Source organism: Argopecten irradians, chromosome 6 (assembly GCF_041381155.1).
Source record: "Argopecten irradians isolate NY chromosome 6, Ai_NY, whole genome shotgun sequence".
Taxonomy (NCBI): domain Eukaryota; kingdom Metazoa; phylum Mollusca; class Bivalvia; order Pectinida; family Pectinidae; genus Argopecten; species Argopecten irradians.
In genome coordinates this window covers 26,062,089-26,076,968 of record NC_091139.1, presented here as the reverse complement: position 1 = coordinate 26,076,968, position 14,880 = coordinate 26,062,089, and the positions used below count along the sequence as shown (strand labels likewise).

Below are 14,880 nucleotides of genomic sequence, written 5' to 3'. Positions count from 1 at the left end.
ATTACACAGAAGAGCTGATGTCACAAGAAAAGACCGGCGTATGTATCCAGGAAAAGCTGATGTCTCTCAGTCTTTGACTCAATTAAAAGTTGATTTCTCAAGGAAGACCTGATGCATCAATGAAGAGCTGATGCCTCATTGAAGCTCATGTCTCAAGGAAGCCTAATGTTTTCTAGAAGAGTTGATGCCTCAAGGAAGAGCTGATGCATCAATGAAAATCTAATATCCCAATGAAGAGCTGATGCATCAATGAAAATCTAATATCCCAATGAGGAGCTGATTTCTCAACGAAGAGCAGCAGTCTTAAGGAAGACATGATGTCTCAAGGATAATGTGATGTCTTAAGAGAGAGTTGATGTCCCAAGATAGACCTGATGAAGAGTTGATGTCTCAAAGACTATATATCTCAAGAAAAACCTTATGTCTGAAGGAGAACTGATGCATCAAGGAACATCTCATGTCTCATGGAAGAGCTTATGTCTCAAGGAAGAGCTCATGTTTCAAGGAAGAGATCATGTCTCAAGGAAGAACTCATGTCTCAAGGAAGAGCTCATGTCTCAAGGAACATCTCATGTTTCAAGGAAGAACTCATATCTCAAGGAACATCTCATGTCTCAAGAGGAAGAGATCATGTCTCAAGGAACATCTCATGTCTCAAGGAACATCTCGTGTCTCATGGAAGATCTTATGTCTCAAGGAAGAGCTCATGTTTCAAGGAAGACACGATGTCTCAAGGAAGAGCTCATGTCTCAAGAAACATCTCATCTCTCAAGGATATCTCATGTTTCAAGGAAGAACTCATGTCTCAAGGAACATCTCATGTCTCATAGAACATCTCATGTCTCAAGGAAGAGCTCATGTCTCAAGGAACATCTCATGTCTCATTGAACATCTCATGTCTCAAGGAAGAGCTCATGTCTCAAGAAAGAACTCATGTCTCAAGGAAGAGCTCATGTCTCATGGATGAGCTTATGTCTAACAAGGAAGAGCTCATGTCTAATGGAAGAGCTCATGTCTCAAGGAACATCTTGTGTCTCATGGAACATCTCATGTCTCAAGGAGCTCATGTCTCAAGGAAGAGCTCATGTCTCAAGGAACATCTCATGTCTCAAGGAAGAGCTCATGTCTCCCGAAGAGCTCATGTCTCCACGAAGAGCTCATGTCTCCACGAAGACTTCTCAAGGAAGAGCTCATGTCTCATGGATGAGCTTATGTCTCAAGGAAGAGCTCATGTCTAATGGAAGAGCTCATGTCTCAAGGAACTCTCATGTCTCAAGGAAGAGCTCATCTCATGTCTCCCATGTCCCACGAAGAGCTCATGTCTCCACGAAGAGCTCATGTCTCCACGAAGAACTCATGTCTAATAGAACAGCTCATGTCTCACGGAAGAGCTCATGTCTCAAGGAAGAGCTCTTGTCTCAAGGAAGAGCTCATGTCTCAAGGAAATCTCATGTCTCGAAGAAGAGCTCATTTCTCAAGGAACATCTCATGTCTCATGGAACATCTAATGTCTCAATGAAGAGCTCATGTCTCATAAAACATCTCATGTCTCAAGAAAGAGCTCATGTCTCATAGAACATCTCGTGTCTCACGGAAGAGCTCATGTCTCAAGGAAGTCACAAGAAAGACACAAAAATTAAACTATAAAGTATCTATTTTATATATAATATATCAAAAGTATTGGTTTTTCCTGAATATTAAATGGTTTTTACAAATGATTCTCAAAGCAATAGGCAATTAAGTATAGGCAATAATACTAGTACCTAACTAATTATTTTAAATGCAAGATTAATCATACATGTATAATATTCACCAGTAAAAATGATTCATTCATAACTCCAATTTTGAAATACTCTCTCGTAAAAAAAAAAAAAGTGAAAAGATTTCTGTACCTGGTGAACTTCATTTTGCAAATACATGACCATCAAAGAGAATCAAGGCTGTAGAAAATACACACACACAACACAGAAATGTGGTAAAGAAGCGTATTTTAATATCAAAACATGTTCTGGTAATGATGTAGAGAAAATTCCAGCTCTACCTTGTATGTATTGGCTCCAGCCATTCTGATGTTTAGTGATGTATTTTTTATACACGGGTCGACAGCAGAATCCCTTTGATGCCAGACAGCAATGATATCATATTTACAGACTAATTAGAACACAAAGTCGAGGCCACAGGTGTGCTTTAGTAATCCTGAATCCCCCGCAGACCTAGTTAGACTGACCCAGAACAGTACAAAAACATGGCCCAACACAGGAAGGAAGGGATAAACTTGTCTGAACTCAGATCCGATTCACTGACAGATTTGAAAACAATACCAGACTTCTGTTTACAGCACCAGCTGACCTTTAAAGTATTGTTATGACTCAAGTTAATCAATCTTTTATTTCATTATTGAAAATTCAGGATGTTTTTAATTACATGTAAGAGACAAAAATGATTATATTAAAATCTTTAGTTTAATAAATTTTCTTTTAATATTATGCAACACTTCTGACGACATATTTCTTAACATGCAAGAGAGCAATAAGTATATCAAATAAATTAAGAATACTTTGAAGATTTTTCATCAAACAGAACTTTATGATACACAATTGCATCACATATGCAATATAAACTAATTGGTCACTTAGATAATTATCAAATGTGTTGAATTTTATCACAGTGATCAATTTAACTAATCTGATTATTTGTACAATTTGTACAGGCTATGCTTATTGTGGTTATATCTGGAATTTTTCAAATAAACTATTTTCTATTTTTTTTTAATTTTGTTTATTAATCTCCTTAAGACAAACTCTCGCCTCCTTGGGTTGGCAGGTACAAGGTGCAAAGGAGGTGAAAGCTATGCTATTCACCCACATGTAGCTGGTCTGAGTTTGATCCTCATACAGATATGAAAAATTCAGGGATCACCTGTCCAATCATGTGTGTTTTCTCGAAGAACTGCAGTTCTCCCATTCATTGGTAAGTTTCACACACATTGCATCCTGGTCATCGAAAGCAATTTGTATCAGTTGTATAACTTATTTTGCAATTGATGTAAAACAATTACAGTTTATAGTTAACTGAGGCAATTCTTTCATATCACTACCAGTCATATACTTTTTACTACTGAATCAATTTAAAGGAAATACTGGCAAATGACAGACAAACAAATGACTGGACAATGCTCCATGGCATAAACCTATCAAATCTTTCGGCCAGGTTTGCTATAGCTTTATAAACACAGAAGAAAAATAAAAACTCTGAACACTTGTACATGAATTTTAATGAAACAATATGACATATCTTTTCATGTTTCACGATGTTTTATGTCAAACCATGACTGCTTTCACTGAGGTTATAGTACTCTCTAAGAGTTTTACATTCATATTTTATGTCAAGACATTATTTTTTTAAAAAGTGCTGTCTAAGCCATTTAAAGATGCTCCACTGCCGACGGAGCATAAATGATATTCATCATTTGAACAATAATTGGTGTTTAATTGTGTATATAAATGCCTAATTAACACAAAAAATAACATAAACTAATTTATTTTGCCTTTGTTGCATGCGCAATCATTACTTCATTCTACATAAGATATAGTGCCACGGAATTTTTTCGGGATGCAATTAATTATTTTTAACTTAAGTAAAATCAGAAGCTCAAACTTTTGGATGGTGGTAATGGTGTAAAGTAAGTAACTTTTTTAACTGAGGAAAAATACAAAATCGTCTGCTCCTGTTTTTGATAGTGAAAAAATACCATTTGTCAGCAGTGGAGCATCTTTAATGTAACCGATGCTGTAGCTGTTGGCTTGATCAAGAAACAACATACATCATATGCATGTAGCTTATGTTGTAAAGGTTGCCCAGGAAAACAAGTATGACAGTAGAGACCAGTCTGTTTCTCAGTCTTTTTAAACACATGTAGAACCATGAACAATTTCCTGTCATCACTTGAGGTAACAACCGATACAAACATGTCAACTGAATCAACATATAGGTCCATAAATATCCAGTAGAGATTCTATTCTGGGAATTTAGAATCATGTTGGAAGATAATGCATCAGAAATGTTTAGGATCTAAAACATGTCATACATTTATAGTAAAAACAATTACTATATTTCACAAAGCACATATTTTCTAGTGACAATACTTTTAAGCACTTAAAGTGTATAACAAAATCAATGAGAATGAATAATTTGAAAACTTCTTAGAAAATGACCTACAATGGCATATTGCAATTTAGCAGCAAAATGACGTCAGCATTCAAAAACAAAACAAATACATTTACAATCATCCAAGAAGAAGAAGTTCTGAACCTAAAACACAACATTTTTCTAATGTCATATATACACCGAATGCATCCCCAAATCAATTGACACTTAACAGTTTCGCAAAAAATTAGTCTCTAAACTATTTTTGAGATGACGACATTAATTAATTCTTATTCATTTTAGTGGGTCCTTGAGATTTAGCACTGGTCATGCAAGGCATGAATATAACGACCCACCAATACAAGCGAAATATCAGTAATTCCATACATTTGTTCACTAACAATTCACACAGTGATATGACACTAACCAATCACCATCACATCTTTTTACATTTATACATCATACTTTACACACTTACATCCATCCTCTCATACATGTACTTACTTTTGAAATCTCTCATTCTTATTGTTACCTTTATTGTTAGGGGAACATGTGCAATACCTTTTTTGCAACTTTGAAAGAAGTGTATTTTGCAAACTTCTGGAAACACCTTTTTGCTAAAGTCTTTCAGATTTAAATTTTGTCTTCAAAATCTGAAGAGAATTCATAATTATTATAAACTTATAAACCTTTTTATTAATTTGATTGTAATTGTTTATATTTAAGTACTTTTTAAGAGAACTTGGTAGTCCATCTAGCTGCTGCTTACCCCAAACAAAAAGGAAACACAATATTTAGTACATATACAGCATAGAAAATGTCCTTTTACACCACTATCAATCGCCCCGCCCCTTCCCAGGTCTTTGCTGACCACCTCGGCCTCCTCCCCTTCCGCCTCCACGGCTTCCGAAAGCACCTGTAAAATACAAAACAATGGCACAAAATGTATGATTGGTTTTTAACAATAATTGTAAAGTATCACAAGTACATGTGTGACCTAAGGACTATTATAGGGATGGCATGAGTATACAATCACAGTAGTTAAGGTCCATATAAAAGCTATTTAGCTTGCCAGAAATCATAGTACTTGACCAAAGTCGAATGTTACAATTTTTTTTTTTTACTAAATATTTCATCTAATTGTTTTATTTTTATTAAATCAAACCTGGCTATATAAAGGCCACCTGGCGGACATGGAAAACTTTAAAATCTTTACAGCCAAGTTGTCTCTATACCCAGGACATATATTGTGTTGAAATTTGTCATTTGGGACCCTGAGAAAGTGGTAGCAGATCTAAAGGTGGTCGCTAGGGCAGTTTTAACTAGTCATATTACCAGTTTATTTTTCTGTCAAATTTGATGAATATGCATACAGAAAGCAAATAAACTTCTGTATTAATTAACAAGTGAACGGGTGCACACTATACACCCAAAAATACCGTACTATATATATATTTTCTATGTCAGCATTTTTATAATTTGTCTGTCCATTGCCTTAATTTAGTGAAATAAGTTTTTATTCCCATACATACAGTAAAGCATGTTTATAACAAACACGCTTACAATAAATTCATGGTTATAACGTGGTGATTTTTATTCCCTGTCAAGGTGTCTGTAATAAGTGTATATAGATCTATGCTTATAACAAAATGATTTTATAGGTCCCAAGAGGTTTGCTATAACCGTGTTTTACTGTAAACACCTGAGCATTTTACTTCTTTATCCTTACATTAAACAAAAAACCAAGCAATTTAGTGGAATTTCCATCCCTCGCTTTTAGGACATATTGTAGGTAAACATTATTGAGGTTAGGTTTAACCTTGGTTGAAACATGAAAAAATAAACTGAAGTCTTAATCGGAAGTAAGATGTTTTTGAACTTGGCTATGCCCTTAAGACATTTAACTTTGCTACCAAGTTTTAACAACATTAGTTTTAACATTTGTTAGTTATTACACAGAAACTGCAGAAAAATGACATTTGTAGTGAATTAAAGGGCCATAACTCTGATAAATAACATCTGCTGAAAGAGTTGATCGAACCTGGCCATGCTCTTAATGTACTAAACCTTGTTTCCAAGTTTGAAGAAAATTGGTTAATAGTTATTACAGTTATTGTACGGAAGTGGCAGAAACTGACTTTTTTTTTATTTAAGCAAAGGGTCATAACTCCGCTAAATAAGGTCCATTGAAAGTCGCTATCAAACTTGGCAGAGTCCTTATAATTAAGGCATTTAACCTTGTTACTAAGTTTGAAGAAAATCGGTTCTCATTTGTTACACTTATTGCACAGAATAGCAGAAAATGATGTTGTTAGTAATTCAAAGGGCCATAACTCATGTGCTAAATAAGGTCCATCGACAGTCACGATCGAACTTGGCCGAGCCCTTAAGGCAATTAACCTTGTCACCAAGTTTCAAGAAAATTGGTTTTCATTTGTTACAGTTATTGCACAGAAATGAAGTGTTACAGACAGACAAACTGCAGACAGACAGAAGGACAAACCCAAATTAATATCCCCCGTTTCGGAGAAAGCGGGGGATAAAAAAAAGATTCATGTATATGTAACTATAACTTAAGCCAGGACGATTAAATGAGAAAATATGAAAATACACGAAATGTAATAATGACAGTGATGAATTCATGTACTTATATGTACCTTCACTGTAGCATATTAATTCTACTGTCTGAGTTGGTGAATAGGAGAGAGTGATAAATGAAGCTATTGATGGCTATAGGTCATCCTGACTTTCTGGATTAGCCATTATGTTTTTGCAGTAATAAAAAGATCTTGCAGCGTGTAAAGTACAAAGCACTAGTCCTTACAACAAGACTCATAGCTAGCTACGATTTATTGTGGAATTTCTGTGAAATGACAGAACTTTAAAGATGCTTCACACGAAAACTTTGACAGAAAACAGTGCCATGTTTTTTTTTTCACTGAGACTACGATCTTAATGGTCCATTAGCGGATATTCAAGCACCCAGGGAAATATATCAACTGTAGAAGGAACTTCAACAAGATCTTGTCTATCTCTCATCCAATATATTTCTATCACTGAGATCAGTTTTGACAGTTAGAACAGTTCATATACAAGATTTTTAGTCAAGATGTTGTAGCGTGTCATAATGATTGTCAAAATTCTCCCCACCCTATCAGTGCACTCAGTGTACACGTCCCATAAAACATCAAGCTAATCGGAAGTTACGACAATTCCTTAGGATTTAACCCCAAAATGTATCTTTATGATCCCTTAAATAAAACCCCTTAGTTTCTATAAATTTTAAAACCCTCAAAAAGACCCAGACAGACCAGTGATGACCAGCTATACATTAAAACAATAATTTATATATATATACATATTCATAGCAGTCATGATAGATACCAGAAGTATACTGAATTAATCTTAACTCATGTTTTTCTTAACATCTTCTTTCATTAATAAATACAAGTAAATTAATCAAATATCTGAAAAAAGTGGCAAATTACCAACTGTTTTTTTTTATTTGAAAAAAGAAATGAATGATACGAAGCAAACTACATGGAATATTTGAAAATATGACAGAACTTTACAAAAAGTGTTGAAAATCCAAACTTTTTCTGAACATTTCCTAAGTTCTTCAAAAAGAAATCATCCAGACATGTTTGATTAAGAGGAACAGCAGTTGCTTATACACTGTATATCATTCATTTTAGGTTTCTGTTTTTTTTGAAAGATTTTTATGCATTAGTGTGATATTCTTTAAATTAAAGCGTCCTCCATGATGGGATTCTGTGATGAGGAAAAACAATGTTAGGTTAAAATAAAAAGCAAACCCGGTGAGATTACTCAGATAGCCATCACATTAATCTGACCTTATCACCAATGTGGTAGGTACTACAAGGAAAAAACACAGATATGAATGTCCAGAAAAGAAAATTGTGTAACAAACACACACCCTTCTGTAACAAATATCTCAGAAATGTGTATGTTTTGTCTCCTGAAGAATGATTTTATCTAAGATTTTAATGATATACTTGCAGCAGTAGTCATAAGAGTGCTGACGTGTAAAACACTAGTGTACCCATGAAATACCTTACATAAACTTAAAATGGAGATAAACTTTAATCTATCACACACCAAGCAACATTTCTTTCATGTTACTGAGGTTCCTGAGCAAATGATGTAAATTTCAAACAGCTGTGATAAAACTATACAAATTCCAAAGTGAAAAATAAACAAAAGGTCCAAGCGGCCTAAAACAAATACCTGTACATGTATAGAGCTTTATATGTGGTAGACTTTAAATATTGTTTTTATTTTTAATGCCTAGTTATTCAATATACATGTTACCTGGTAAAGGTCAATTACACACATCAAATTCATCATGACTTCATGCATGATTTCTTCTTTTAAAGAGATATAAAAAAAATGACCTATCTTTGTGGATAGGTAATTAAAATCTGCCAATTTGAACCCTGTAACCTTGAATGTAGGTCAATGTGATCTATTTCAACAAACTAGCAAGCATTTGCACTTAGCTTATTGCAGAAAGCTTCACTTAAATGTCCCATTCTTAAGTCCATCTCTGGCTATCTGGTAATCATAGAAGTCAATTTGAATCTCTTTCACATTTGTACAAGGTACCGGTAGGTCAAGGTTGTTCATTTAAACAAATTTATAGCCCTACATATACCAAGCATGCAACAGACACATAATCTGTTTCAGGTTTTTTTAGTGATGAAAAACACACCACATATAGCCTTGATACAACTGATGCCACTGCTATTCACATAGGTGACAATGTAGTTTATAATGCATTTCCCCCATATTTGTGAAAGGTTAACAAACAGATCTAGAAAAAGTGACTTTCTCCTTTAATTCGCTGTTTAAGTTTGGAAGCACTTCAGACAAAGGTATGAGATTGTTGGATCTGTCATGCATGAAAACAAAAGCCATCATCCACGACCAGCATCCGACAGGAAGACATTTGAGATAAGATTTGTCCGTTATCTTGATATCTTTTAACATCTACATCTCTATCAGCTGTTTGTATTCATCAATGACATAATTGTCAACTTGATTGTACAATATCAGAATTTTTTCTATAAAGGTAGAAACATTAAAGCTGCATTCAGTGGCTTCCTTTCAAACATTAGCGATGATTTATATGCGAAATCTTTGTCTGTAATGCACTAGTGATGTCTGCACGGTGTTAACCATTCATACACCGATGAATGTCTTTTCTACATTATGACTATCCATCAGATTCCTCTGTGATCACCTCCAGAATTTTGGTGTAACATAAAAACAATTATTTTTGATGAAAAAGAAACTACTTGGAGACTTCAAACACTATACGTAAATGTATGATATATACTTAAAAAGAATATATTTTTGCCATTTTTTCGAAGCCCTTTTCATTTCCCAAAATGGAAAATAATAATTTCTTGTGCAACCTAACACTTTTTAATGAACTTCTCATGCGATTTCAATTCCTGATTCTCAGGATGTCATATAAGACAGGTAAATTACACAGAATGTCAGATTAGACAGGTAAATCTGACCAATATGTTGTGTTACACAGAATGTCAGATTAGACAGGTAAATCTGACCAATATGTTGTGTTACACAGAATATCAGATTAGACAGGTAAATCTGACCAATATGTTGTGTTACACAGAATGTCAGATTACCAAGGTAGATCTGACCATTACGTTGTGTCCCACAGAATATCAGGCTAGATTAGACAGGTTATTAGGACCATCATATGTATTAAAACTAGAACTATAAGCCAATGACTTTAAACTGATACCCTATCCCTGGTACCCCTTATCTGAGACCATGCCAGTCAAACATTCCTCCATTATGTTTCCATGGTAACTGGTAACCATTATTGAAGCATGTAATGAATTATAGATATCCATTTGTTACATCAATTGAACAAAATTTATCAATATATAGCTAACGAGTTAATTTTATTGGTCATTTTTCAAAACTCAATCATGTATCTACATATGACCTGGTTACCATAGGAATAAAACATTTGGCACAAAGTTTAGAAGAAGTCTTGACAAATGTTTTCAACGGACTGACAGATCAACAAAACTTAAGTTTCTAAATGAAGTCATTAAATTATCACTTATAGGGGTATATAATATTGTAGATAGTTCTTCTTCATATTATATGGACAATAAATAACTCGAAGACATTTAGTTGAGGGTCCCATGCTACAATATAGATGTAGAAGTTGAATTAGAAGGATCATCAATTTAAGATATACAGCTCAAGGGAGACAATGAACCACACCATGATCACTAAGTAATGATGATGACTGTTGTCATTTTTGTTGATGCACTAGTGCAGTATGTATACATGTGCAAAAGCATAATTTATTGCCCATTACTTTAGAAAATTCTAGATGATTATAAAGATGTATGCTCCTTGTAGATAAATCTAGTCTGTGATGTTAATTTTTCTTTTGCTAGTCATTTGGACTAGTAAAACCCAAAAATTTAGTAGTCCGGTTATTAAATCACAAGTACAAATTATATATATACAGCCATTTTGTTTCAGCACTTCAGTCATCATCACTACGATTTTTGACCCAAAGTAGAGTCTGAATAGATCCGTTCAAGAATGCAAATTCTCACAAAATGATGCATTTAGAGTGAAATAAACTCATACAGAATACATTAAAAATATGTTGAAAATGCAATTGACCATCATTATTGTGAAAAAAGCGTTTTACACTGATTTTAATTGGGTGAAGAACCACTAGTCCAATCAGACTTGTTCTTTACAATTGGCACTAGTCCAGCCATAAAATTACTAGTCGTGTGCATAGGATAGGACTAGTGTTTAAAGTCACAGCCTGTAAATCCTGGCCATTTTAGTTGAACAATGATCAATATATGCATATGAAAATGTATCCGATCATTACAGCTGTTTACTGCATGGAAATTGAATAACTTTAATTACAGCCAATTTTCTCAACTGACAATAATTAAGCAGGATGGAAAAATAAGACTACTGGTACCACCTGTCATTTTAAGGAAGGGGAAGATTCAAGTGGTTTTGTTATATTCTTTAATGAATTGTGATGTCAATTTATTTTCCAAATAAAGTGCTAGGTATCTTACCTCGACCACCACGGCCTCTCTGTGGACCACCACGGCCTCGCATCTCACCACGACCTTTGGATTTCTGGATGACCTCTTCCTTTACCATATCAATGACTTCATCTGGGATACGTAGATATTTAATGGTGCTGCCACGTATATAGCACTCAGGCATTCTCCAGAAACGGTCACCATCCTGATTGGAAAAATAATTAGTAGAGATTACTGTATGAAGCTGTGAGCAGCTTTTAATTGTTTTTACTGAAAATTTTATTAATTAGTTTGAATTGTTACAATAAAACATCCTTCCATTATGTACTGATTAAATCAAATATGTTTCACAGAAATTGTTAATGTCAGATATTTAAAGATTTCAGTTGATTATCAGTAACCCACTTAGGTAGGTTTTGGAATGACAAAATACATTACAATAAAACCGAGTGTTTTATTGAAGAATCAATAAAAGCAAACGATAGATAGTTTTGTAATAAATAATGTTGATTCTAAAGTCAAGAATCTATCCTATTCAACAGAAATAATTTGCACTAATGTTCTCATTTTCATAGTTAAAGATGCTCCACCGCAGACAGAGCATAAATGATATTCATCATTTAAACAATAATTGGTGTTTAATCGGGTATATATATATATAATTAACACAAAAAACAATATAAAATAATTTACTTCGCCTTTGGTGCATGCGCAATCAGTACTTCATTCCATATAGGATATAGTGGCAGGGAATTTTTTCGGGATGCAATTAATTATTTTTTATATTTTTAACGTGAAGTAAAATTAGAAGCTCAAACTTTTCATTGGTGGTAATGGTCTAAAGTAAGTAAATTTTGTATCTGAAGAAAAATATAAATCGTCTGCTCCTGTTTTTAATAGTGAAAAAATACCATTTGTCAGCGGTGGAGCATCTTTAAAATTTTCATTTTATTTCATAAGGTAGGCAGAGTTATGTCCCTTGTGAAGAAATTTCCAATAAACTATATCAGATTAACATAATTATTTTCACCACCCTGAACTGCCCATAAAGTTCTTTAAGATGTTTAAATAGAGTAGACTGAAATATCAGTATAAAGGATAAATGAAATTATTCAAATTAAAAATTTGCATGATCAACTTTTGACATAAAAAAACTTTTTACAATATTGATGCCTAACACCAACATGACCATGTAGATCCTACCAGTATTTTCATACAAGTATATATACCACGTGCACTGGCATTTCAGAAATTCTCCATCAATTTTATGTTGCTATATGCTGGAAAATATCCTCAAAAATTCTAGACTTCATCAGCATTTAATTAAAATGATACCATATTCATTTGGTAATTTTTAACTAATACATGTATACCTTGTATCATCAATATCATATGTTGACGAGACTAGTGGATATCTTTTTATTTAAACCTTACCCTTGATGTACAGATGACCTCTCGTAAATTGATATTCATCCAATTATCACAGCTGACCAAATGACCGTTATATGTCTCGCCATTTTTTAACTCCACCAGCTGTACAAAAAGAATGACTAAACAGGTTTATAATATTCATATCAGGTATTACAAAATGTTTTGTAAGAAATAAACACTAATAACATTAAAGGCATACACACACATTTGTCAGATTGAGAGTTATTGATCAACTTTGTATTAATTTAAGTCATTATGATACCAATTATGAAATATGAAATAAAGCATAACAAATAAGATCTTTTAATTCCAGTGTAGTTTATTTACTTTTCTGAAGCCAATTCACAAATATTTAAAGCCTTAACCAACTTATATCATGCAGTATTTTTGAATAGTTTTCAAGAAACTTTGATTTTGGGAAATTTTAGGCTTGATTTGGGAAAATTTTTGAGGTTTTGCCATGGGGAATGCTGAAAAAAGCCCTGATGACAGAAAACTTTATAATTTGAATTCTCATTTCAATATTTCCAAATACCAGTAATTAATTTTTGTTTGTTTTCATAATAAATTTGACTTTCTAATTGACATAATTAAGATCTAGAATGCTATGTATTTGTGATGTTACAATAAAAACATTGATGTTGTATATTGATTTGGAAAAATTATCCGTTGGAAAATCAATGAAAAAGTAATTAATTTAAATGTATTTTATATTATCAGTTCATCTGAAAAATTAATTATAAAATATCATCAGTTAATCTGAAAAATTAATTATAAGTATTGATTGTGTATGTATTTCTTAATTTCATCCGGTATGAAAAAATATTGTTCGCAAACTTTTGTGAGAATATGCTAACATTTTTTTTTAAATCAATGAAATTGAAAAAATAGTGATATCATGCAATGCTTAATTAAACACCAGCACATTTAATTTGAATTAGCTCACATGATCAGGTTAATGGTCATTGGAGAAATTCCCCCTTCTCACATTTGCAGTAATCACAGCTGGCACTTACCATAGGGTGGTTTACTGCCGTTCTTAGAAGTGAAAGTGGTAACTGTAACAAAAACAGTTAGTGAGTAAATTTAATATGAATTATTCTGAAATAGACCCTTAATAACAAGCGGTACGTACATGTAGCTAGCTATTAATATATTTAAAGTTCAACCTGACTTGACTGAATATGTAGAGCTTAGATGGCTTGAATAAGAGGCATCTATCAATACAGGGGTTTCGAGATCCCAAAACGATGCCAGTCAAGTACAATTTGACGTCGATTAACCCCATGCACCTTCCAGTGATTATGACGTCACAAAACTCACGTCAAATGATGATGTTATAATCACAGGATGGTGGGACTAATCAACATTAACTGTATTTAATTTTACCCACATCGTTTTGGGATCTCAAAACCTCTGCATTAAAAGTCCAAATTTAAAGGAGTCTCAAAGAGGAATTCAAATAGGAATTACTGCCTGATACAACCAGGGTTCGAACCTGGGACACTTTGAGTCTCGATGCCCAACCAAATTAATCGTTCTAATATAAAAGGGTCATGAGGGGAAGTCCATTAATACTCGTATATACGTACCCATAAACATTGACAGATGACCAATTCTCGCCAAGTACTCATTTTCGCCATCATAGGATGTTTACTTTTGAATTGTACGTATACATTGAATGTGATAATCACACATGAGTTTTCTGAGATTTTTTTTGTGGAAATCAGCATGGTTATGTCTTCTAGAAGATGACTTTATTGACGTAAATTTGCGTGTAATCGTACAGATACATATGCGATGGCGAGAACTGGTCGTTGACCATTACATGTATATAGTCTAGGTACACAACAAATGTACGATAAGAATGAAAGACAGCTGAAAGAAGTACTTTTTGATCTTAGCAATAAAGTTTTAACAAAAGTGACCTTACACCGTTATTTTTTTCCTTACTTTTAGCATGGGATATAATTCATCAGACATATAGATGAAAATATAAAATACTTACCATTTTCTATACTGCATACAGAATTTACTGTTCTGTATTTCTCGCTAAAACGAAATCAAAACGTGAAAACACAAACCGGAAGTGCACATGTGCTTTACTGCCAAAAAGTAGAATAAATGTTGTAATGAAATTTATTTGTACTAACAAAATCGAAATAACATACTCATTAATGTATTTGTAATATTTTTTAAAATTTTTATCCAT

The 14,880-nt window shown here is 33.3% G+C and overlaps 1 protein-coding gene across 1 annotated transcript; it reads right to left on the bottom strand.

Annotated features, from left to right (window-relative positions):
- Positions 1-3,254: 3,254 nt before the first annotated feature.
- On the bottom strand, positions 3,255-14,794 carry LOC138325464 (U6 snRNA-associated Sm-like protein LSm4). The gene is made up of 5 exons (XM_069271142.1): positions 14,677-14,794; positions 13,685-13,726; positions 12,672-12,770; positions 11,268-11,442; positions 3,255-5,062 (listed from the first exon to the last, which is right to left on the bottom strand). Exons 1-5 carry the CDS (start codon positions 14,677-14,679, stop codon positions 4,983-4,985), a joined length of 399 nt encoding a protein of 132 aa, XP_069127243.1. The 5' UTR covers positions 14,680-14,794; the 3' UTR covers positions 3,255-4,982.
- Positions 14,795-14,880: the final 86 nt, after the last annotated feature.

Excerpts from the sequence above, each read along its gene's own strand:
- LOC138325464 (XM_069271142.1), bottom strand. Across the intron at positions 12,771-13,684 it reads CGGCAGTAAACCACCCTATG|CTGGTGGAGTTAAAAAATGG; the intron begins GTAAGTGCCAGC and ends CTTTTTGTACAG. Across the intron at positions 11,443-12,671 it reads AGGTCATCTGTACATCAAGG|GATGGTGACCGTTTCTGGAG; the intron begins GTAAGGTTTAAA and ends TTTTCCAATCAG.